We start from the raw sequence: 25,098 nt of genomic DNA on the forward strand, positions 1-25,098 counted from the left end.
CGACGAAGAAGATATTGCTTGATTCCACATCAGGCTGTGTTTCGGTTAAATACTGTGCTGCTGCAAGTTGCTCCTCAGTCTGGGACCACGTGAATCCTGAAGAGCGGCAGGTAACAAACAGCTTAAATAAATACTCACAACCGACTGCGAATCCGACAGTGGTGGCAAAGAAGAAGAGGGAGACGGCCAGGAGGGCCACAGCTGCGTAGCAGGTTCGACGCCTCGGCCCTAGAAGAGAAACCCGGGGAGGGGATGAACTGTGGAACTCCCTCCCACAGGAGGCAGGAACGTCCAACTTGGATGGCTTCAAAATCGAGCTGGGAAAATTCGTGGAGGAGTAGGAGAGGGCTGCCAAAGGCTCCTAGCCACTGTGGCTCTGCTCAGTCTCCACAGTCAAGAGGCAGGAAACGATTCTGAATCCCAGTTGATGGAAACTGCAGGAGTGGGAGAGATCCTGCTTCCTGATTTGCCTTTGGGGCATCTGGTTCTTAAAAGAGGTCTTATGGCTACCTGCCAGGGATTCTCAAGTTGTGATTTCTGCAATGCAGGGGGTTGGGCTAGAGGACCCGTGGGGGGCCACCTTCCAAATCTACAATTCTATGATCCCTCCCCTAATAATAATAATAATATAATTTATTATTTATACCCCACCCATCTGGCTGGGTTTCTCCAGCCACTCTGGGCGGCTCCCAACAGAATATTAAAAACACGATAAAACATCAAACATTAAAAACTTCCCTAAACAGGGCTGCCTTCGGATGTCTTCTAAAAAGCTGTAGATTGGGGGGGGGGGGGGGGAGGGAAGAGGAACCACGAATCTGCATCTCCAGAACAAATCAGCTCACGGCAATATTCATGAAACACCATGCTGTTTCCAAATTAGAACTATGAAAAGGAATGCATTTCTGAGGGGCAGGGAGAGGAGGACACTGAATATAATAATAATAATAATTTATTATTTATACCCCGCCCATCTGGCTGAGTTTCCCCAGCCACCCTGGGCGGCTTCCAATAAAACACTAAAATACAATAACCTATTAAACATTAAAAGCTTCCCTAAACAGGGCTGCCTTCAGATGTCTTCTAAAAGTTTGGTAGTTATTTTTCTCTTTGACATCTGGTGGGAGGGCCTTCCACAGGGCGGGTGCCACTACCGAGAAGGCCCTCTGCCTGGTTCCCTGTAACTTGGCTTCTCACAGTGAGGGAACCACCAGAAGGCCCTCGGCGCTGGACCTCAGTGTCTGGGCAGAATGATGGAGGTGGAGACGCTCCTTCAGGTCTACTGGACCAAGGCCGTTTAGGGCTTTAAAGGTCAGCATCAACACTTTGAATTGTGCTTGGAAACGTATTGGGAGCCAGTGAACTCAGCAGCAAAACAGAGAAGTGTACAAGAAACCTCCTATGTATGCAGAACATTTAGTTCCTAAGAGTTCAGAAGCAGGCGCTGTCGTTATGCTTTTGTTTGAAAGATAACCTACCACCCACCCTTTCCTAAATGATAGCCCAAAGCAGCAAACAGAATCACTACTGGAATAATAACTAAAGAATTAAACACAAGAATTGCCTCCTGGGTCAAGCTCATCTAGTCCTGTAGACACTTCTTTCATTACCCAAACGTCCCAGGGAGGGTAACAGCAATTAGAGCACCATATTTAAAACAAACTACAGTCACACAATGGGGATGCGGGTGGTGCTGTGGGTAAAAGCCTCAGTGCCTAGGGCTTGCAGATCGAAAGGTCGGCGGTTCGAATCCCCGCAGCGGGGTGCGCTCCCGTTGTTCGGTCCCAGCGCCTGCCAACCTAGCAGTTCGAAAGCACCCCTGGGTGCAAGTAGATAAATAGGGACCGCTTACTGGCGGGAAGGTAAACGGCGTTTCCGTGTGCTGCGCTGGCTCGTCAGATGCAGCTTTGTCACGCTAGCCACGTGACCCGGAAAGTGTCTCCGGACAGCGCTGGCCCCCGGCCTCTTAAGTGAGATGGGCGCACAACCCTAGAGTCTGGCAAGACTGGCCCGTACGGGCAGGGGTACCTTTACCTTTACAGTCACACAAAAATAAGTTGGGTCCTTACGAAAACACACAGCCAGGATCAAAGCCAGGGGGAAGCGTCCTCTGGAAGCTGTGCAATGAGGGTGCCACAGCTTAGGGGCCGCCACAAAGGAGGCCCTGTCCTGCTGGCCCACCCCAGAAGCCTCTGAGGGGAGAGGAACCACCAAGAAGGCTCCCTCTGCCAATCTCAACACCTGAGAGGGTCTGCAGGTAAGGAGGTGGTTTTTCAAGCATCTTCCCTCCAGTCCTTACTGGCAGGAGGTCTTCCTGGCAGTGGCAAGACCTACCTCACCAGGGAGATACTCAGCACTCACCTTTTGCAGGCTCTGAGCTGCTGGGGGCCTTTTCTTCCTCAGGCCTGGCCCCCTGGACGTTCTCGTAGGTGAGCTCCTCCTCAGTTGTCTCTGGAAAAGGAGACGGGAGTGAGCAGCAAACTTTGCCGTGGTATTGGAAAAGCTGCAAAGCCGTTGGGAGGTTTGGACAGACAGAAAGTACCTTGCCGCTGGATCTTCTCCAGAGGAACCTTCCCGAATCTCAGGTCCGCGTAGGTCACATCCTGAGACATCCTGGGGATGGGAGAACCCGGGTCACTGCTCTTGCGGCACCCGAGAGTGACTTATGGTACTTTGGAGGGAAGTCACGGTCTCTGCTGAAAAGGGGTTTCATCGCCGCTGGTTCCAGTAAGCAGAAGTTTGTGGAGACCAGGTGGAGTCAGCCATGCATGAGTAAAAACCCTCCCTTGACTGGGCTGATGTCATTTGAGAAGTGAAAGTCTTCTCTCATCATTCAAGAAGGACACTGACAAACTGGAACATGTCCAGAGGAGGGCAACCAAAATGGTCAAAGGCCTGGAAAGGATGCCTTATGAGGAACGGCTAAGGGAGCTGGGCATGTTTAGCCTGGAGAAGAGGAGGTTAAGGGGTGATATGATAGCCATGTTCAAATATATAAAAGGGTGTCACATAGAGGAGGGAGAAAGGTTGTTTTCTGCTGCTCCAGAGGAGCGGACACGGAGCAATGGATCCAAACTACAAGAAAGAAGATTCCACCTAAACATTAGGAAGAACTTCCTGACAGTAAGAGCTGTTCGACAGTGGAATTTGCTGCCAAGGAGTGTGGTGGAGTCTCTTACTTTGGAGGTCTTTAAGCAGAGGCTTGACAACCATATGTCAGGAGTGCTCTGATGGTGTTTCCTGCTTGGCAAGGGGTTGGACTCAATGGCCCTTGTGGTCTCTTCCAACTCTAGGATTCTATGATCTCTAACTTTCTCTTCACTACTGTTTCCCTGGGGGCAGCAGAAGGCTGCTGAGATTGGCAAGTGATTCTTCCGATGTGTAGTTTTTGAGATGTGCTGTAGAGTCTAAGAAAAGCCTGCATTGGGCAAGAGATGTTGGACACCATATAATGCTGGAAGATTGGGAAAAGCTGTGGAAGAAAGGGATTAAGTTTACTGCATGTACTGTGTTAAAAGAAAATATTATGAAAACAATGTCTAGATGCTACTTAACCCCGGTGAAATTAGCAAAGATCTATCATACAAATTAGCAAAGATCTATCATAGGGACACGGGTGGCGCTGTGGGTTAAACCACAGAGCCTAGGACTTGCTGATTGGAAGGTCGGCAGTTCGAATCCCCACGACGGGGTGAGCTCCCGTTGTTCGGTCCCTGCTCCTGCCAACCTAGCAGTTCGAAAGCACGTCCAAGTAGATAAATAGGTACCACTCCAGCGGGAAGGTAAACGGCATTTCCGTGCGCTGCTCTGGTTCACCAGAAGCGGCTTAGTCATGCTGGCCACATGACCCGGAAGCTGTATGCCGGCTCCCTCAGCCAATAAAGCGAGATGAGCACCGCAACCCGAGAGTCAGTCACGACTGGACCTAATGGTCAGGGGTCCCTTTATCCTTTACCTATCACACAAATGATAATCAATGTTGGAAATGTAAAGAAAAAGAAGGTACTTTTTATCATATGTGGTGGACATGTCCAAGGTGAAAGACTTCTGGGAAAAGATTTATAGTGAGTTGAAAAAAAATGTTGAAAAATACATTTATTAAGAAACCAGGAGCCTTTCTACTTGGAATACTAGGACTGGAAATGCCCCAAAAAGATGTTAGACGTTTTTTGTATGCCACTACAGCGGCAAGACTTTTATTAGCCCAAAACTGGAAATCACAAGAAATACCAACAATAGAAGAATGGCAGATGAAGATGTTGGACTTTTTGGAGCTGGCCAACCCGAGTGGAAGAATCCGCAACCAGAAAGAGGAGATACATGAGGATTGGAGGAAATGCAAAGAATATTTAGCTAAATATTGTGATATAAGATAAATAGAAAATTCTTGGAAATAATAAATAGGCTTAGCGGTAGAATAAGAATATGTGATAGTAAATATTAAGGATTAAAATATTAATAAAGGAGAGGAAGTTAGTAAAAGAAAGGAGTTAATATTATTAGAAGCATGAATTTGGAGAACTGTTATATAGGTGATATAACGAAATTCAGTTACAGGGGTTTTGAGGAAGTCAGTTATAAATGAAATGAGAATTAGGTATTTGAAGAAACAATTTTTCTTTGTGTTTAATGTATTGTAGTGTAATGTGTTTTTCTTGTGTGTTTTGTTATGTGATTTTTGTGATAAATGTGGAAAATCAATAAAAAATGGGGGGGGGGGAGAGCCTGCTGGGCCAGGCCAGTTGCCCATCTGCCATGGCATCCTGTTCTCACAGCAGGACCCAAACACAGGAGCCCTTTCCCCTCCAACGGTGGAGGGCAGAGCACAGCCGTCGTGGCCAGTAGCCATCAATACCTTTCAACAAGCAGGATTCGAACACAAGAGCGCTTTCTCCCCTCTTGTGGCTTCCAGCAACTGGGATTCGGAAACATTGCTACTGCCTCAAACTATGGCAGCAGGGCAGAGCCATCCTGGTTGGTAGCCGTCAGTAGCCCTCTCCTCCTCCATGAATTTCCCTTGTCCTCTTTTGAAGGATGCGGGGGACACTGTGGGTTAAACCACAGAGCCTAGGACTTGCCGATCAGAAGGTCGGCGGTTCGAATCCCCGCGACGGGGTGAGCTCCCGTTGCTCAGTCCCTGCTCCTGCCAACCTAGCAGTTCGAAAGCACGTCAAGTGCAAGTAGATGAATAGGTACCGCTCCGGCGGGAAGGTAAACGGCGTTTCCGTGCGCTGCTCTGGTTCGCCAGAAGCAGCTTAGTCATGCTGGCCACATGACCCGGAAGCTGTACGCCGGCTCCCTCGGCCAGTAAAGGGAGATGAGCGCCGCAACCCCAGAGTCGGCCACGACTGGACCTAATGGTCAGGGGTCCCTTTACCTTACTAGGTTGCCTCCCGTGCGAGGGGTTGGAATTTGGAAGGGAACAAATCTGTAGATTAAAATTTAAACCTCCTGACCCACGTGTGGGAGAGACAAAGAACAAGCGACTGGGAAGCCTTTCAGCAGAGTAAAATACAGAGTGTGTTTTTCAGCTTATTAAGAAGCTTAGGAATATTATTGATTTGATTTGTATACCTCCCTTCATCCAAAGATCACAGGGCGGTTCACAATAGGCTATTATTATCTGTTGATATTTCCCACAGGAGGTTCTACAGTTTAACTATGCACTGCATGAAGTCCTCTTTCTTTAATCTGTCCTGAATCTTCCAGCATTTTCATTTTCCACAATTTCTATAGGTATAGGTATAGGTATAGGTAAAGGGGCCCCTGACCCTTAGGTCCAGTTGTGGCTGACTCTGGGGTTGCGGTGCTCATCTCGCTTTATTGGCCGAGGGAGCCGGCGTACAGCTTCCGGGACATGTGTCCAGCAGGACTAAGCCGCTTCTGGCAAACCAGAGCAGCGCACGGAAACACTGTTTACCTTCCCACCAGAGCAGTACCTATTTATCTACAGTGGTACCCCGCAAGACGAATGCCTCGCAAGACGGAAACCCCGCAAGACGAAAGGGTTTTCTGTTTTGGAGGCGCTTCGCAAGACGAATTTCCCTATGGGCTTGCTTCGCAAGACGAAAGCCCATAGGGAAATCTCCAGGGACCTGTTTTAAATTGCTGGCGGTCGGGAGCAAAGATTTTCGCCCACAGCCGGCCTTCAGAAGAGGTCCTGGACCTCTTCTGAAGGCCGGCGGGGGGCAAAAGTCTTTGCTCCCCCCGCCTGCCTTCCCGGGACAGCAGAGACTTCTCCGCTGCCCCGGGCGATCTTAAAATGCTGGCGGGCGGGAGCGAAGCGTTCGCTGCCGACCCCCAGCATTTTAAAATCTCCCCGGGACAGCAGAGAAGCAGCCCCCTGCGACCCTCTCCCAGCTGGAGAGGTGACGTGCGCCTATGGCAGGAGCCTCCATAGGCGCGCGTCACCTCTCCGGCCGGGAGAGGGTCGCAGGGGGCTGCTTTAGCCCCGCGCGCGTTCTCCCAGCTGAAGAGGTGACGCGCGCCTATGGAGGCTCCTGCCATAGGCGCGCGTCACCTCTCCAGCCGGGGGAGGGTCGCAGGGGGCTGCTTTAGCCCCCCCGCGCGCTCTCCCAGCTGAAGAGGTGACGCGCGCCTATGGAGGCTCTTGCCATAGGCACGCGTCACCTCTCCAGCCGGGGGAGGGTTGCAGGGGGCTGCTTTAGCCCCCCCCCCGCGCTCTCCCAGCTGGAGAGGTGACCCGCGCCTATGGAGGCTCCTGCCATAGGCGCACGTCACCTCTCCAGCCGGGAGAGGGTCGCAGGGGGCTGCTTTAGCCCCGCGCGCGCTCTCCCAGCTGAAGAGGTGACGCGCGCCTATGGAGGCTCCTGCCATAGGCGCGCGTCACCTCTCCAGCCGGGGGAGGGTCGCAGGGTGCTGCTTTAGCCCCGCGCGCGCTCTCCCAGCTGGAGAGCTGACGCGCGCCTATGGAGGCTCCTGCCATAGGCGCGTGTCACCTCTCCAGCCGGGGGAGGGTCGCAGGGGGCTGCTTTAGCCTCCCGCACGCTCTCCCAGCTGGAGAGGTGACCCACGCCTATGGAGGCTCCTGCCATAGGCGCGCGTCACCTCTCCAGCCGGGAGAGGGTCGCAGGGGGCTGCTTTAGCCCCGCGCGCGCTCTCCCAGCTGGAGAGGTGACGCGCGCCTGTGGAGGCTCCTGCCATAGGCACACGTCACCTCTCCAGCCGGGAGAGGGTCGCAGGGGGCTGCTTCTCTGCTCCTGCCCGCCAGCATTTTAAAATCGCCCCGGGACAGCAGGGGCTTTTAAAATGCTGGCGGTCGGCAGCAAAGGCCTCCTGTCCCCGGAGCTTGGGGGGCGGGAGGTGGGAAGAAGGGCTTTTCTTCCCACCACCAGCCTTCAGAACAGCTTTCTGAAGGCTGGGGGTGGGAAGAAAAGCCCTTGTCCCCCCCCCCCCCAGCCTTCAGAAGAGGTCGGGGGACAGACTGTCCCCGGACCTGGTCTGAAGGCGGTTTCCCTAGGAACGCATTAATTGATTTTCAATGCATTCCTATGGGAAACCGTGCATCGCAAGACGAAAAACTCGCAAGAAGAAAAAACTTGCGGAACGAATTAATTTCGTCTTGCGAGGCACCACTGTACTTGCACTTTTGACATGCTTTCGAACTGCTAGATTGGCAGGAACAGGAACCGAGCAACAGGAGCCCACACCATCATGGGGATTCGAACCGCGGCAAGCCCTAGGCGCTGTGGTTTAGACCACAGCGCCACCCGCGTCCCTCTACTACTGTAAGAAAGGGACAAAAACCTTTCTCTACCATCTTTCTCTGTGCTATGCATCAGTTTATTAACTTCTATCATGCCACCACCTACTCGCCTTGTCTCTAAACTAAAAAGTCCCAAAAATAGCAACCTTTCCTCATAAGGGGAAGCTATCTTGACCATTTTTGCAGCCCTTTTCTAAAACCTTTTCCACCTCTACAATACCCTTTTGGAGGGGAGCCGACCAGAACTGTACGTGGTATTCCAAACACAGTCACACCATAGATTGCATAATGGCATTTGGGAAAGTCATAGAAGAGTCCTTAAAATTAGGGATTAGATTACAATTGTGTACACGTTACTGGCAAAAAATGCAGGCTAGGTCATTTTCTGAGTTTGGATTGAAGCTGGTTGGGGGTGAAATCAAAATGCAGTATTTTATAAGAAACATGATAAAGATTGTGATTAATGTGTGCAGTGTGTTTCCCAAACCACCGATGAGAGCACACTGAATGCAGAGTAAATAGACTTGGTCCCAGATGGAGTTTCGGAACTGAGGCAAGTGCTTTTTGAGGTAAGTGCCTAGACTTTGGAATTCCCTTCCTTGAGAAACCAGGCTGGCTCCCTCCTCGCTGCCAAGATCTTATTCCAACAGGCTTTTGGGGAATGACTGCTTGTCATGAGGCGACTGGTGCCATGTTGTTTTTACAGTGGTACCTCGGGTTAAGTACTTAATTCGTTCTGGAGGCCCATTCTTAACCTGAAACTGTTCTTAACCTGAAGCACCACTTTAGCTAATGGGGCTTCCTGCTGCCGCCGCTGCGCGATTTCTGTTCTCATCCTGAAGCAAAGTTCTTAACCCGAGGTACTATTTCTGGGTTAGTGGAGTCTGTAACCTGAAGCGTATGTAACCTGAAGCATATGTAACCTGAAGCATATGTAACCTGAAGCATATGTAACCCAAGGTACCATTGTACTATCTTTTCGTTTTTAGAAATCTTATCTATGTCTGTATAAATTATTTTAATTCTATTAATGTTTAATTGTTTTCTTAATGACTGGCCCTACCGCCCCTTTATGCTTTTAGCTGTTCTTATTTTTATCTGTAAGGCACCTTGAGTATAAATAAATATATACTAACAATAATAAATGCGGGGTGGAAGGAAAAAGCATTTGGGTTGCAGCATTTTGCTCTTGCCTGTCTAATCACAAGAGAAGTAAAAAAAAGCAGACCTTCAGTTATTTCAAAAGCTTTAAAAAATAAAAGTGTCTTGGCAACTTGCTGCTCCCCCCTGACGCAGGGGGCTCCCTATGGAAGGCAAGAGGCAGGTAAGAGAGGGCCTCCTTCAGACCTATGAGTTACATTTATTTTATTCATTTATTATACTGCACTTCATCTGAAGATCAGAGGGCGGTTCACAACATTTAAATACAAAATAAGAGCATGAAATACATAAAATAAAAGCAGAAGCAGACCAAGAAACACCCCTTTCCAAAACACATTTAGAAGGACACTGAATGTTAGCCAGCCCAAAGCCTGGCTTCACATTTTGAGCATCTATAAGGTGCATTCTTTTACGTTTAAAAAGGTTGAAAGAAGAAGCAGAGCCCTTGTGGCAGTCCAAGCATTCTTACGTCCTCACCACTTCATGGGTTCTCTGGTGTGCGATAAGATGTGCGCTGAAGTGGAAGCCCTGCTCACATTCCGAGCATTTAAAAGTCCTTTTGTTGGTGTGGACAAGTTGATGTCTAACAAGGTTTGATGGAGAGCTGTACCCTTTACCACAGTCTGAGCACTTGTGCAGCTTTTCTCCTACGTGGCTTCTCTGGTGTGCACTAAGCTGCGTGCTAAGCTGGAAGCTCTGTTCACAATCCGGGCATTTGTAAGGCCTCCCTTCAGTGTGGATTTTCCTATGTTTAACAAGGCCCGACAGAGAAGTATACCTCCGGTCACAGTCTGAGCACTTGTGAGGCCTCTCCCTTGTGTGGCTTTTCCAATGCACTTTAAGGCTGTTTCTGTAATAGAAGCTCTGCCCGCATTCCGAACACTTAAAAGGCTTCTCTTTCGTGTGGATTCTCCGGTGCACACTAAGGTTGGAGTGAGAAGTATACCTCTTGCCACAGTCTGAACACTTGTACGGCTTCTCCCCCGTGTGGGTTCTCTGGTGCGCCTGAAGGCTGGTGCTGTAATTGAAGCTCTGCCCACATTCGGAGCATTTATACGGCCTTTCTCCGGTGTGGGTCCTTTCATGCTCAATCACCTTTGCCTTGTAACAGAAGCCTTTCCCGCACACTCGGCACACGTACGGCCTCTCGGCGGTGTGGGTCACCTGGTGCACGGTAAGGCTCGACTTGCGCATGAAGCTCTTGTCACACCGCTCGCACTTATACGGGGTCTCCCCCGTGTGAATCCTCCGGTGGTCCGTCAGGGCGGAGTTGCGCTTGAAGCTCTTCCCACACAGCTCGCACTTGTAGGGGGCTTCTCCCGTGTGCACCCTCTGGTGCTCTGTAAGGTTTGACTTGGATTTGAAGCTTTTCTCACACAGGCTGCACCGAAAGGGTCTCTCGCCCGTCTTCTGGGTTCTGCGCACGCCGCTCCCGTTCGCCTCTCTATGCTCAGATCCTGCTGGCAGCATCGCGCAAGGTCCTCCTCCTTCGTGCATAGGATCACCTGCCAAACCTCTGGCCTCCCCGTTTTCCTTCTGCCTCTCTTCGAGGGAACACAGAGCCTGGCCTGCCTCCTCCTCCTCCTCTTTTACTACCACCTGGAGGGAGCGCAGGACCTCTTCGAACCGCCCCGGTTCTCCCCTCCAGGCAGGATCCGAGGGGTCCGGGGCGCTGCTCCCCCCCAGGGAGAGAACATTGGCGTAGTTCTCCAGCGTGACCTCCTTGTACAGGGCCCTCTGCCACGGGCCCAGGAGGCTCCACTCGCCCGGGCTGAAGCGCACCGCCACCTCCGCGAAGGACACCCGCAGCCCAGAGCGGGGCAAGGCAGGCCCTCCGGGAAGCGAAGGCCCCGCCTGGGCCTCCTCGGGCGCCATGGCTCTCGACCCCGAAAAGCCTCTTTCCCCTCAGCTTCACCCTCAACGACGCTTCCGGCGGAAGCTCAACGAGGACTGCCATAGAGGACGAATGCTAGAGTGATTTCCGGCTCCGCCTTGTGCCCATGGCGGCGCCCAGGTTGAAACCGGAAGTGGGTGTAAATTCGCTTTTTCCTGAGTCGGTTGACTGTGAGGGAAATAAATGTTTGAGAGCTTTTTTAATACGTTTATTCTGGAGGCGGATTCGCCCCAGAGATAGGAAAAGCCTTGCCTGGCTTCTCCTTAACCATAGAGTTGGGGCGAAGGAAGGGGCTAGAGCGCCCGGAAGAAACATCCGGGTTCCTCTCGGGAAACGACGGCCGCCGGAAGGAGCGGCCCCGGCCTCGCCTCACGCGCTGCCCGCCCCGCGCCCCTTTCCGCTATTCGGATTAAATGCACTGGCGGCTAAAGAAGGTGGCCGCTCTGCGTCGGTGTCTATCGTCCGGGAGTCAGAACGAGCCAGCCGCGAGAACTGATGCGCATGCGCCTGAGCAGGTGAGCCCCGCCGTCCAATCAAGAGGCAGAATTTATGATGGACGGGACGAAGGGGAAGGGGCGGGCGTTTCCCCGTTACCCTGGTGATTCTGACACGACCCAAGTTTGGAGGTCGTGACGCCCCCCCCCCCATATCCCAATAATAAGGAAAACATAAATTGTAATTGACAAAAGAGCAGAATGGACCCATCTCGTCCTCTGTCGTCCCCTTCTCCTTGTGCCCTCCATCTTTCCCAACATCAGGGTCTTTTCCAGGGAGTCTTCTCTTCTCATGAGGTGGCCAAAGTACTGGAGCCTCAGCTTCAGGATCTGTCCTTCCAGTGAGCACTCAGGGCTGGTTTCCTTAAGAATGGAGAGGTTGGATCTTCTTGCAGTCCATGGGACTCTCAAGAGTCTCCTCCAGCACCACAATTCAAAAGCATCCATTCTTCGGTGATCAGCCTTCTTTATGGTCCAGCTCTCACTTCCATACATCACTACTGGGAAAACCATGGCTTGAACTATACGGACCTTTGTAGGCTAGGTGATGTCTCTGCTTTTTAAGATTAGTCCATCCCTATCCTGCCTTTCTTGCAGCACAGAACCCAAGAGTCTTGATGGGGTTTTTCCCAGGCAGTGTCTCCTCCAACCACTCCAAATCACACCGAGACCTGTTTAGCTGAAGCAAAAGGGCAGGTGCCCTCATACCATTCCCTTAGGGGCCCGTTGCTCCCATTTAATGGGTGAGAAAGCCGAGGGAACGTCCTGAATAAAAGAAGAGGGCCCGCTCAAACAGTCGGGTGGAGCCAACAGCATTTCAGCAGTTTTCACCCACTCAAGACAAAAACACATTTGCCTGGAATGCAGAAAGCATTTAGTTGTCATAAACTTGTTTTCGTTGACCTTCTGTGATGCATATATAAACTATTGATTAATAATAATAATAATAATAATAATAATAATTTTTATTTATACCCCGCCCTCCCCGGCCAGAGGTTCAGGGCAGCTAACACCAGTAAAATTACAGTAAAATCATAATGGGGGGACGGGACCAATTTAAAATACAGGTTAAAATGCAATTTAAAATGCAGCCTCATTTTAAAAGTAGCCCATAGATCAAAACCATAAGGGGAGGGAAACATAATTCCTAGCCTGCCCCCCATGCCTAGGTCTGCTTCTCACATAAAATGACACCCCCCCCCCAATGATTCCTTCCTTGCAGGGGTTGGGCTAGATGACCCTGTTGCTCCCTTCCAACTCTGATTCTGTGAGAAATGGGTGTGTGGCTGGCGGGTAAGGTATTCCTCCTGGATTCTGGCAGCTGGTGAACATCATGAAATAAGAGGAGAATCTTTCAGAGCTGTGCCGTGCCAGCTTTTAGCCTGCTTCTCTTGTGCCACACTGCTCTTGAGCCAGTGTGGTGTAGTGCTTAGGAGCGGGAGATTTGTACAGTGGTGCCTCGCAAGACAAAAAGAATCCGTTCTGTGATTCTCTTCGTCTAGCGGTTTTTTCATCTTGCGAAGCAAGCCCATTGACGGATTAGCGCTATTAGCGGCTTTTAGCGGCTTATCTGCTGATCGGATCAGCTGATAAGCAGCTTAGCGGCTTAGAAAAAAGGGGGGGGGGACCCAGTAGGAACTCGCAAGATATTGTCGTCTTGCGAAGCAAGCCCATAGGAATTTCGTTTTGCGAAGCACCTCCAAAACGGAAAACTCTTTTGTCTAGCGGGTTTTCCGTCTTGCGAGGCATTCGTCTTGCGGGGCACCACTGTAATCTGGTGAACTGGGTTCATGTCTCCGCTCCTCCACATGCAGCTGCTGGGTGACCTTAGGCCAGTCACACTTCTCTGAAGTCTCTCAGCCCCACTCACCTCACAGAGTGTTTGTTGTGGGGGAGGAAGGGAAAGGAGAATGTTAACCGCTTTGAGACTCCTTCGGGTAGTGATAAAGCGGGATATCAAATCCAAATCCAAACTCCTCTTGTAAAACACATGTTCTGCCATAGGGCTGCAAGCTGGCATCCCACAGCAGCAGGTGGAGAGACTGAGCAAGGCTTTCAGATGTACCTTCTTGACTCTTGCCAGGAACTGGAGACATGGAGCCCCCAGCATCTGAGAAGGCATCGGAAGGGAGGAAGAAGTTCACTGTGAAGATGGACGATGAAGACGTCGCTCCGGTACGACGGGAGGTTTTGGGTGAGGTTGTGAAGATCTCTCTTGGAGGACTATTCCCTCCCACCCCCCGAAATCTTCATCAGTTGGTTTCATGACCGGGAAGGTCTGACCTCTGTAGTCTGTATTGCATACTGGATTGCTGCAATGCGCTCTGGGTGAGGATTCCCTCACACTCGTCCCAGAAGTTGCAGTTAGTGCAGAATGCTGCAGCATGGACCGGTTCACCCGTGAGATCCCCTTACCCTACAAGTGCCCACTCGACAGCTTCGATCAGTGGAACTGGCCCTGTTACAGGTGCAACATAGTACCCATTCCACATTTGTAAGAACGAAATATTTTAGTGTGGTGGCATCTGTTAGGAAATCTTGCCTCTCAGGAGAAACTGGCCACTCTCCAGGCACCCGGCTTGATCTCCTGCTGACCTCCCTGTCTGCATTCCCGAGCAGGATCCAGGCTAGGTCACAATCGGCGATGCTCCTCAAGCGTAAGAAGAACACACCACTCTTCCCTACCCCAGGCAGGGGAAAGAGATAGACAGAAATGTGTTTACATGCCTTTATTTCTGTCTTTGCAGCATTACAGAGAAACACGTCTGCTCTCTTCAAACTCCAACAGCCGAGAGACAAACTCCACCTCCTGTACTTCCTGTACAGGTCAAATTACACTCTGAGCTAAATCCGGTGCCCTCTGCACTGTGAATAGACTGTCCCTCTGGTCCCACGGTACAGTCCCAACATTCCCTTCCTGTTTTGCTTTCCAGCTAGCTGCAGCTCGCTGCCGCATTGCATCCATATCGTAACAGCATCTAGACTTAGGAACTCCCTGCCTATGGATATCAGGCAGGTGCCTTCACTAAACTCTTTCCTGCACCTGCTAAAAGCATTTTTGTTCAGAAAAGCCTAGCCAGAGATGCAAAATGAGCGTGCAAAATATTTGGTGCATGTTTTAATCTGTTTTTGGTTTATTGCTGATTTTATAATGATATAAAGAGTTGTTTTTACTGATAGTTTTGTGGTATTGTTCCCATTGTAAACCACTTTGAGCTTTGTTTGTTTTTATGAAATAATCAGTAAATAATCACACTGAAACCCAACACATGCACAGAGCTCCCTCCCTCACGGAAGCCACCGTCTCTTCTCTCCAACAGAGCCAAAATTAATTCCTCAGTCACCCAACATTCTCTCCCCACCCTCTCTATTTCCAGGTGAAACTTCTTTTCAAACCCTCTTCTGCAGCCAAAGCCTCGCCAGCCTCCGAGGCCCCAGTTGCGCCAGGGGGCGCATCGTACGCAGACTATGTCGTTGGACAAGTGGCGGCCTCCTCAGTTCCTCAGGCGAAGCAAGGAGCACCTGTTGCCACAACCGCTGCCTCTGCTCTCCCAAGAGTGCCCCCTCCACATGGCGAAAACAAGAGCCTCCCTGTCGTGCAAAGCGCAACGGAAGACAGAGCACCCCCCTTGAACCCAGCGCCGAAACCAGGAACCAAACACAATAGCATCATCGTCAGCCCCCGTCAGGTGAGAGAGGGGAGTGGGCAAGCAGGCAGGGGACTCCTCCTCCTCCTCTCTCAGCCCTTGCCCCTTTGGGCAATTCTGCTGGCGTTATGTGTTACCCAGAGGCTGCTCTAGAAAGGTCAAGCTGTGGTTGATTTCAAACAGAGCCCAGGGCTGTTCCGAAATCCCTAATAATAATAATAATAATAATAATAATAATAATAATTTATTTATACCCCGCCCATCTGGCTGAGTTTCCCTAGCCACTCTGGGCGGCTCCCAATCAGTGTTAAAAACAGTACAGCGTTACATATTAAAAACTTCCCTGAACAGGGCTGCCTTAAGATGTCTTCTGAATGTCAGGTAATTATTTCTCTCTTTGACATCTGATGGGAGGGCGTTCCACAGGGCGGGCGCCACTACCGAGAAGGCCCTCTGTCTGGTTCCCTGTAGCCTCACTTCTCACAATGAGGGAACCGCCAGAAGGCCCTTGGGGCTGGATCTCAGTGTCCGGGCTGAATGATGGGGGTGGAGACGCTCCTTCAGGTGTACTGGACCGAGGCCGTTTAGGGCTTTAAAGGTCAGCACCAACACTTTGAATCGTGCTCGGAAACGTACTGGGAGCCAATGCAGATCTCTCAGAACCGGTGTTATGTGGTCCCAGCGGCCACTCTCAGTCACCAGTCTAGCTGCCGCATTCTGGATTAATTGCAGTTTCCGGGTCACCCTCAAAGGTAGCCCCACATCTATGAACCATAGAATTGTAAGGGACACCAAGGGCCATCTAATCCAACCCCATGCAATGCCGGAATCACAGCTAATGTGTGGAACCGACTGCACTTACTGTATAAACCTCCATGGCTTTGCAGGAATTCCAGTCCAGACCTCCTGAACTCAAATCCAGAAACTCTGTCCATTGGACGGCCCTGCTTAGTTTCGCAAAGGGAAAAGCCTCAGGCCCCACCTTGCTTGTAAACCATTCTTCCTCCATCTTGGCAGCCTTCGAGGGTTCAGAGACTACCTTCTCTGTATGAGCAGGCCAGGCATTCACAACTGCTTCCAGGGCTGAGCCCCAGTTTAAATCTGAAACAGTCACGTGCTCACAGCAGTCAAGCAAACCGCTCCAGGTGTCCATGTAAAAGGGCCTTGGCAGAATTTGGCAGGAGGCGGCAAGATCTTTTGCCTCTCCTTTCTGGCCCCTTCCTTCTGTGTCTGCCTTCCCACTTTCCTCTCTCACTTACCCCACATTCTAGTTGCTTCTATGACCTCTGAAACCCTGACGCCCATTGACTCCCCACTTTACCCCCTTCTTTCCTCAGAGGGGGAACCCTATCCTGAAGTTCATCCGCAATGTGCCCTGGGAGTTTGGCGACAGTGTCCCGGATTACGTGCTGGGCCAAAGCACCTGCGCCCTTTTCCTGAGGTGAGAATTGGCAGACACGGGCATCTGAGCACACCCCAAGCCGCTCAGGCAGCCTGCAAATCAAGCATTGAACCTGTCAGGGAACTGACATCAGAGCGAGAGGCGAAGGGGAGGCTCCCAGATTCTGCAGGCGAAGGACCCAGCACCAGGGGGAGAAGCAGCTCAGTAGAGGAGGAGGGAAATCAGCGCAACACCAGGGATAAAGGGGGGGGAAATGGGGGAAGCGGAGGGAGAGCTACGGCATTCTTCTCTGGAGATCAGTGGGGAGAGCACAGGCCCTCCACTACCCACGCTCTCTCTGCGCAGAAGACTCCCGCGCAGTGAGAGGAGGAGGCGACTGGGAGTCAGACAGCTTCTATGCTGGAAAAGTTTTAAGAAACGCCCACAGACAGATTCTGCCAGCGACTGAGACAGCCGCGCGGAGATGGACTGTGCAGTCAGAACAGTTTAACTAAGGCAATTAAGCCCCAGAAAGGCGGCAGTTTACGCACGAGTAACTCATACCCATTACAGAACCATATAGCATCTTTGCTGGGAAAGGGGTCTCTCCAGCAATGTAACATTTCACCTGTGCCCCGAGATTTGGCAAAGGCCATTTAAAGGGCCCGGCAGCCTCTCCCACACAGCTGTTGCACCCCTTTTGACAAAATAAAACTTGCTGTGAATGGTTTCTTCTCTCTCTCTCTCTCTGCCACCCGCAGTCTCCGGTACCACAACCTGAACCCCGGCTACATCCACGAACGCTTGCGCCAGCTCGGAAAGACGTACATGCTGCAGGTGCTGCTGCTTCAAGTCGATGTGGTGAGACACCTTGAACCACCTCACCTCCAATGACTCCAGCCCTCTCCTTCCCTCCGGCTCGGGCTGCCAGCTCCACAAAATTCGCCAACCCCTATTCTCAGTCCCTGGACCATAGAAGCCACTTCTTTTCAATCTTCTCTTTCAGTTTAGAGAAAAGGCAAGCAAGGTGCGTCAGGGTAGCTTATCAAATTAAGCATGGCAAGGAGAAAGCAGGTAAGAGAGACGTTTTTCTCTCCTAATGCTAGAACTCGTGGCCATGCAGCGAAGCTGAATGTTGGAAGATTCGGGACAGACCAAAGGAAGTTCTCCTTCGTGCAGCAGAGTTAAACTGTGGAACTCACGCCTGCAGGAGGAAGTGAAGGCCACCAGCCTGGATAGTTGTTTTTTTTTAAAAAAGATATTTATTAAAGTTTCCAATTTTTACAAACAAAAAGAAAAAACAAACATAAAAATATTAAAAACACATAAATTTCATAACTTATTTTCTCATAACTTGTTTCCCTGACCTCCTCATACCTCCCCTTCTTGTATTCCCAGTTTGAGTTGTTTACACAGCAAATCCTTATCTCAAAGCATTACAGCTTAAAAAAGAAAAAAAGAAAAAGGAAGAGAAAAGAAACACCTTATTTTCTCTCCAACATCTTACATTGTTATAACTTTAGGTTCTTGCTTACGAAAAAGAAAGTCATTTTATCATAATTACAGCTTTAAACCACTTAATTTCAATCCAACATCATTCAACATTCCTTAATTTTGCAATATTTTTGTAAATAGTCCTTAAATTTTTTCCAGTCTTCTTCTGCCGACTCTTCTCCCTGGTCACGGATTCTGCCAGTCATTTCTGCCAGTCCCATACAGTCAATCAGCTGGTCTGCCCCACAGAGGAGCTTAGAGTCCACGAATAACCACAGTTTAGAGGTCCCGGGCCATAAGGAAGTCAGGCTATCCTCCACCAGGGCCAGGGCCTTTTCAGTGATGGCTCTGACTTGGTGGAACGCTCTGTCCCATGAGACCAGGGCCCTGCAAGATTTAACCTCCTTCCGCCAGGCCTGTAAGACAGAGCTATTCCACCTGGCCTTTAATTTGAATTCAGCCCGATCTTTTAATTCCCTTCTCTTCCCTCCCCCTCCCCTTTTATGAAGATCACCCGCTCTGAGACCCCACAGCTAATTCTCCCCTGGTCTCCTCGCTGGCCCAAGTAGGACCAATTCAGCCAGCTAGCCCTGGGGATTATCTAATGCTTATTTCCCCTAAATTGATTTTTATTGTTATTCATGTTATTATACTGTATTTTATGCTGCTTTTATAATTGTTTTAAAATTGTTGTTAGCCGCCCTGAGCCCAGTTTTTGAACCAGGAAGGGCAGGGTATAAACAAAAAATTATTATTATTATTATTATTATTATTAGCCATTGGCTGAGCCAGGTTCTTATGTCCTTATGGATCCTCCAGGCCCAGAGGCAGTCTCATCTAGATTCCTAGGTTCGTTAGGGTATTTAGCCACTGGGAGAAGAGGATGCTAGACTAGACAAGCCCCTTTTGGCCTGATCCACCAGGCACTTCTTGTGCTCTTTCCCTCTCCATGACGTCAGAGGAATCCCCAGACACCAGTTTTGAACTGTCCCCTTCACTTTCTGCTTGAGAGAGGGGATGCTGGGCTGGGCGGGTCTTTGCTTTGATGCTGCAGCCAGATTCCCTTCCTCCCACAGGTAACGGTAAAGGGACCCCTGACCATTAGGTCCAGTCGTGACCGACTCTGGGGTTGCGGTGCTCATCTCGCTTTATTGGCCGAGGAAGCCGGCGTACAGCTTCTGGGTCATGTGGCCAGCAGGACTAAGCCGCTTCTGGCAAACCAGAGCAGCGCACGGAAACGCTGTTTACCTTCCCGCTGGAGTGGTACCTATTTATCTACTTGCACTTTGACGTGCTTTCAAACTGCTAGGTTGGCAGGAGCAGGGACTGAGCAACGGGAGCTCACCCCGTCGTGGGGATTCGAACCGCCGACCTTCTGATCGGGAAGCCCTAGGCTCTATGGTTTAAGCCACAGCGCCACCCGCGTCCCACTCCTTCCACAGAGACACCCCTCATTCTCTACCCCCTCCAGACCTGTGTGGCTCATCTTCCCAACTCCTTCCTTGTTCCCTTTAGAAAGACCCACACCAGGCACTGAAGGAGCTGGCCAAGATCTGCATCCTCGCTGACTGTACCCTCATCCTGGCCTGGAGGTGAGGACCAAAGACTGGGGGGGGGGGGGGAGGCGTCTGCACAAACTTGAAACAACAGCATAGAGGAAGTTCCCAGCTTCTGAATCACTGGCCTGAATGCGGTCTAGCTCTGGCCCAAGGTAGTTTGGAGAGGGCAGGGATTCAGCAGCAGGGCAAGCACTTGGTGTGCAGAAGACCCAGGATGCAAATCCAGGTTAAAAAGCCAGATTTCTAGCAGCAGGACCTGGAATTGGCTCTGCCCCAGAAAACGGTGGATGGCTGCATTCTTTCACTGGCTGGTCTGTGTACTCAGCGAGTTCCCTCTCAATCCAGCCTGCCTCTTCCCATCACAAAGACTTTTCTGCTGCTAGAGTCCATGGCAGAGGGTGTATTCCTATGAGGAGATTTCACCCCTCCCATACCCAAGAATCTCCTGATGATCTCCTGATGGTCTCTGCTGACTCTCCAGAGAGGAGGAGGTGTGTCCTGCCTATCTACTTATTCTGCCCAGCAACATATCTGTGTGTGTGTGAGAGACAGTCAGCCAGTATATCGGAGAAAGTGAGAGTGTTAGAGATTCTAGAGATAAGATTGCTGCTAAGTGCTGCTGCAGACTCTCAGTGTAGCATTGATTTATGCTTAGAATATTCAGCTCTGTATATAGCTTTGTATCATAGTTGTAGTTACAGAATAAAAGGAAGATATTCTACAGAGCTGCTCTCCGAGTGGTTTATACTCTGCAAGACTCTGCAAAACTCTGCTGCGCAACGACTGAAGTATTGAGACAGTGAATCCGGTGCTCTCAGCTCTAAGCTATGAGTCCACAGCACTGTGACCTGTTCCTGTGAAGAAAGGAGGTCTCTGGCGGTGCTTCCCAGCTCGCCTAGCCCAGTCGGGGTTGAGGTTCATGAGTCCAGTTGGTACACTGGCTCTAGGGCGATGCTGACATCCTATGCATCAGGAGGCAGGCTCCCCCAGCCCACCCCTGGGGGTAATATATAATAAATAATAATATTAATTTATTATTTATACCCCACCCATCTGGCTGGGCTTCCCCAGCCACTCTGGGCAGCTTCCAACAAAATATTAAAATACCGTAATACATCAGACATTAAAAGCTTCCCTGAACAGGGCTGCCTTCAGATGTCTTCTAAAAGTCTGGTAGTTGTTCTCTTTGACATATAGTGGGAGGGTGTTCCACAGGGAGGGCACCACTACTGAGAAGGCCCTCTGCCTGGTTCCCTGTAACAGGGCTTCTCGCAGTGAGGGAACCACCAGAAGGCCCTCGGCGCTGGACCTCAGTGTCCGGGTAGAACAATGGGGGTGGAGATGCTCCTTCAGATATACTGGACCGTGGCCGTTTAGGGCTTTAAAGGTCAGCACCAACACTTTGAATTGTGCTCGGTACTGGGAGCCAGTGTAGGTCTTTCAAGACCGGTGTTATGTGGTCTTGGCCGCCACTCCCAGTCACCAGTCTAGCTGCCGCATTCTGGATTAGTTGTAGTTTCTGGGTCACCTTCAAAGATAGCCCCATGTACAGTGCATTGCAGTAGTCCAAGTGGGAGATAACCAGAGCATTCACCACTCTGGCGAGGCAGTCCACGGGCAGATAGGGTCTCATCCTGCATACCAGATGGAGCTGGTAAACAGCTGCCCTGGACACAGAATTGACCTGCACCTCCATGGACAGCTGTGAGTCCAAAATGACTCCCAGGCTGCGTACCTGGTCCTTCAGCGACACAGTTACCCCATTCAGGACCAGGGAGTCCCCCACACCCGCCCACCTTCTGTCCCCCAAAAACAGTACTTCTGTCTTGTCAGGATTCAACCTCAATCTGTTAGCCGCCATCCATCCTCCAACTGCAGTTGCATTGCTCCAAAGATCTACGGAATGAGACGCTCCCTTTTGGAAAGCATTTCCCAGCCCCCAAAATCTTGTGAGATGACACCTGCCTCCCCTCCCCTGTCGAGGTGGCGACACACATTGCACCACGTGCAGAATCCGCAGCTTGTCAGCTACCCGAGGAACCTAAGTTTCCAGTCCTCATTGTCAATAGATTAGATTCTTTTCCCCCCCAGGAAAAAAAAAGGCAACCATGAAACTTGCTGTCAAGCTTTGCTCATGAAACAGGGGGTGTTGTGTTCCGAGGTGGGTCTGCTGAGCCCTCCGGCTTCTCTTTCCCCTCTCCAGCCCGGAGGAAGCAGGACGCTACTTGGAAACCTACAAAGCCTACGAGCAGAAGCCAGCTGACTTGCTGAAGGAGAAAGTGGACCGGGACTACCTGTCGAGAGTAAGAAACTCCTTGCCACCAGCCTCAGCCGTGTTAGCTAGAGAGCCACAGGCTTAGATCAGGCTCATTTTCCCCAGTGGCTGATTGCCCCCTTTTTATTCCCCCTCTCACACACAGAGAGCCCTTTCCAACTCCGCCACTTGGGTAACAGGTTGTCAGCATCTATTTCCTCCCCTGCCTGTCATCCAAATAATCCCAGATGGAAAAGGGATGGTGGTGGCACTGTTTTTAAGGAGACAGTGGCTGTAAGTCCTTGACCGCCACATGTATGACAGATCACCCTTTGCCCTGCTGTTCTTTGCCATCTCTAAAACCAAGCATCTCCCTCACGTGCTTTTCCTGAAATGCTACTCGCATTCATTCCCCTCTGAAGTTTGCAGAAACACCAACCGTGAGCTTTGCAGGTCAGGTGCTGCAGAGCTTTCCACAGAATCGTAAGAGTTGGCAAGGACCACGAGGGTCATCTACCGCAATCTCTTGCAACACAGGAATCTCTTGCCCGACATGGGGCTTGAACCCACAACCCTGAGATTAAGAGCCTTCTGCTCTACTGAGCTATCCCAGGCTTGGCCAGTGTGGTGTAGTGGTTAAGAGCGGTAGTCTTGCAATCTGGGTAACCGGGTTCGCTTCCCCGCTCCTCCACATGCAGCTGCTGGGTGACCTTGGGCCAGTCACACTTCTCTGAAGTCTCTCAGCCCCACTCACCTCACAGAGTGTTTGTTGTGGGGGAGGAAGGGAAAGGAGAATGTGAGCCGCTTTGAGACTCCTTCGGGTAGTGATAAAGCGGGAGCTCAAATCCAAATTCTTCTTCTTCTTCCTTCTCTCATTGCAGGTGACAGACTGCCTGACCAGCGTGAAATCGGTGAACAAGACAGACACCCTGAGTCTGCTCACCACCTTCGGAGTGAGTGTCTTTCCTTGGCATGGGAGGGGCAAGTTTTCAAGAGAAGCACCCATTTCAAGTCTGGCAGCCTATGCCCTTTGACCCAAAAGCCCTTCCCTTTAATCCCAGAAATGAGATATTCTGGGGGGACAGGACTGCTTCAGCGCTGAAAATACACTCAGGGTGTCGCCACTCCCACTCCCTTTTGGAAACACTTCCTGTGGCCCTCCTACAGGACTGGGGAACCTCAGGCCTGGGCACTAAATGTGGCCCTCTAAGCCTCTTCTGCCGGGCCTTCAGGTCTCTCCCCAGCCCCCACCGCCCGTCAGCCCTGCCTCAAACTCTCCTTGAGCATTTCTGACAAGCTGGAATGTTGCAATAATGCCTCTCGGGGCGGCCAGAGAGGGGTGGGGGTGTCTGTGTAGCAGCTAGCTCACTGTACAAAGGTAGTATTTGCATCCACCAGCCTTAGCATCTGGTCCCACCCGGGGAACACGGCCCCTAGACTTGAAAAGGGTTTCCCAGCCCTGCTGCAGAACACTTTGTGAACTCTTAAGCCCTGTTCTTCCTTCTTAGACTTGCTTTTTAACTTTTTAACTCTTGCCTTGTAGTCGCTGCAAAGCATCATCCAAGCTTCCAAGGAGGATCTGTCCCTGTGCCCAGGGATCGGGCCCCAAAAGGTACAGCTGTCCAATGCACAAATAGTTTTTTGTCGGCTTGTGGGAGGTCGAGGCCTGCCACATCATTGTAGTCAGGTACTTTGCAAGGTAAAAGACCCCTTGGAGGTTAAGTCCAGTCAAAGGCAACTATGGGGTTGCGGCCCTCATCTCACTTTCAGGCCAAGGGAGCCAGTGTTTGTCCACAGACAACTTTCCAGGTCACGTGGCCAGCATGACTAAACCGCTTCTGGCACAACAGAACACTGTGATGGAAACCAGAGCGCACGGAAACGGAGGTGGTGCTGTGGTCTATACCACCAAGCCTCTTGGGCTTGCCGATTGCAAGGTTGGCGGTTCGAATCCGCATAATGGTTGTGAGCTCCCGTTGCTTGGTCCCTGCTTCTGCCAACCTAGCAGTTCAAAAGCACACCAGTGCAAGTAGATAAATAGGTACCGCTGTGGCAGGAAGGTAAACAGCATTTCTGTGCGCTGCTCTGGTTTCCGTCACGGTGTTCCGTTGCACCAGAAGCAGTTTAATCCTGCTGGCCACATGACCCAGAAAGCTGTCTGTGGACAAATGCCGACACCCTCGGCCTGAAAGCCAGATGAGCACTGCAACCCCATAGTCGCCTTTGACTGGACGTAACCATCCAGGGGTCCTTTACCTTTTTAACCTTTACTTTGCAAGGTCTCCCAGGAACTACTTTTGAGGCCTCAATCTTCTCGCTTTCAGGACTGAAGGGAGAGAAAGTGCAAAATGGCTGGATTTGCATCCTGGGCTGCATTTCCCGTGGGTGATGCAGCTGCAGCAGCGTAGCCTCGTAGGCCCTATCAAAAGTGACTTTAAGATTGGAAGGGAGTCAGGGATGTCATTGTGGGAAACTAAGTGTGCAATGACTGGGAGGCTGCTGCTGCTGGTGGTGAACAGGGAGCACAGCAGAAGCAGCAAATTGAAGCAGGTAATAAGAGCATCTCAGGGCGCAAGCAGCTAAGCTGTGGGCCTTATCCTGAAAAGTAAACACCCCAGTCTTCACGATTCTCAACACAGAGCTAGCTGATTTACATAGCAACAGAAGCTGCTGCCCGATACCACAATAGACCATCTAACTGGCAGCAAGCTCCAGGGTTTCAGGCATCTGTCCTGTTGGGGACTGAGCGTAGGACTCTGATCTGCAATGGCTTTGGGGTCTCCTAGGGTTGGGACTGCTTTGGGGAAGAGGGTGACAGAGAGAGCCTCCTTTTCCACTCACAGCTTCCCCCAGAGCAGCACCCATGAGAATCCCCACAACCACTTCTCCCTCCTCCTACACACACAATATTTTTCTCCCCAATTTTCACCAGCACCCCTTTTCTTCCAGGCCAGAAGGCTCTTTGACGTCCTGCACCAGCCGTTCCTCAAAGCTACGAAGTGAGCAGGGGCCTCCGTGGCGAGAAGACCAGGAGCACGTTCTCTGCAAGTCTGTTGTCTGGCGTCCCGTCCCCCCACCCCTCAAACTTCCCAGCTCAAAAACTCAGCAGCCTGCACAGCCTTGTGGTAGCCCGGCAGAGCAGCACAACCTCCTGGAAGGGGACAAAACCTTTTATTTTTCCAGCAGCCAACGATATTTCTCTTTTTCCCCACCCACTTTGCAATAAAACACCACTGTGCAGCAAAACCCACTCCCCAAGATTCTCCCTTATTCTTCTTGGGTGAAGGGAGCAAGCTTTCCTGAAAAAGAAAGTTTGGTTCCTGCTTCACAGCTCCTTATCTAATCCAGAGGCAGAAAATAAGGATCTGAGCAGCTGCGGGCAAACCAGAGACCCCTTCAAATCTCTGTCTCCTGTAGCAACCGAACAAGCTGCATAGAGTTCGTAGAGGTGGAGGGGACATTGTTCTCAGAAAAAGCAGGAGTTTTTG

At 50.9% G+C, this 25,098-nt stretch overlaps 2 protein-coding genes across 2 annotated transcripts in view; one reads left to right on the plus strand and one right to left on the minus strand.

Moving 5' to 3' along the window:
* LOC310712891 (uncharacterized protein) overlaps positions 1-2,825 on the minus strand; it is a 13,875-nt gene extending 11,050 nt beyond the window's left edge. Inside the window, exons 1-3 of the mRNA XM_083516333.1 lie at positions 2,543-2,825; positions 2,362-2,451; positions 139-228 (exon numbers count right to left, since the gene is read on the minus strand). Coding sequence (XP_083372459.1) covers positions 139-228; positions 2,362-2,451; positions 2,543-2,612 — 250 coding nt within the window. The 5' untranslated portion in view covers positions 2,613-2,825. The remainder of the gene's footprint in view (positions 1-138; positions 229-2,361; positions 2,452-2,542) is intronic.
* An 8,069-nt stretch (positions 2,826-10,894) lies between these two features.
* Positions 10,895-24,860, plus strand: ERCC1 (ERCC excision repair 1, endonuclease non-catalytic subunit). The gene is made up of 10 exons (XM_083516321.1): positions 10,895-11,296; positions 13,359-13,450; positions 14,653-14,964; positions 16,260-16,363; positions 17,065-17,164; positions 19,313-19,389; positions 21,560-21,659; positions 22,492-22,563; positions 23,154-23,222; positions 24,560-24,860. Exons 2-10 carry the CDS (start codon positions 13,370-13,372, stop codon positions 24,611-24,613), a joined length of 969 nt encoding a protein of 322 aa, XP_083372447.1. The 5' UTR covers positions 10,895-11,296; positions 13,359-13,369; the 3' UTR covers positions 24,614-24,860.
* The last annotated feature ends 238 nt before the right edge of the window (positions 24,861-25,098 follow it).

This window comes from Podarcis liolepis, assembly GCF_965112155.1.
Source record: "Podarcis liolepis genome assembly, chromosome: 7".
Taxonomy (NCBI): domain Eukaryota; kingdom Metazoa; phylum Chordata; class Lepidosauria; order Squamata; family Lacertidae; genus Podarcis; species Podarcis liolepis.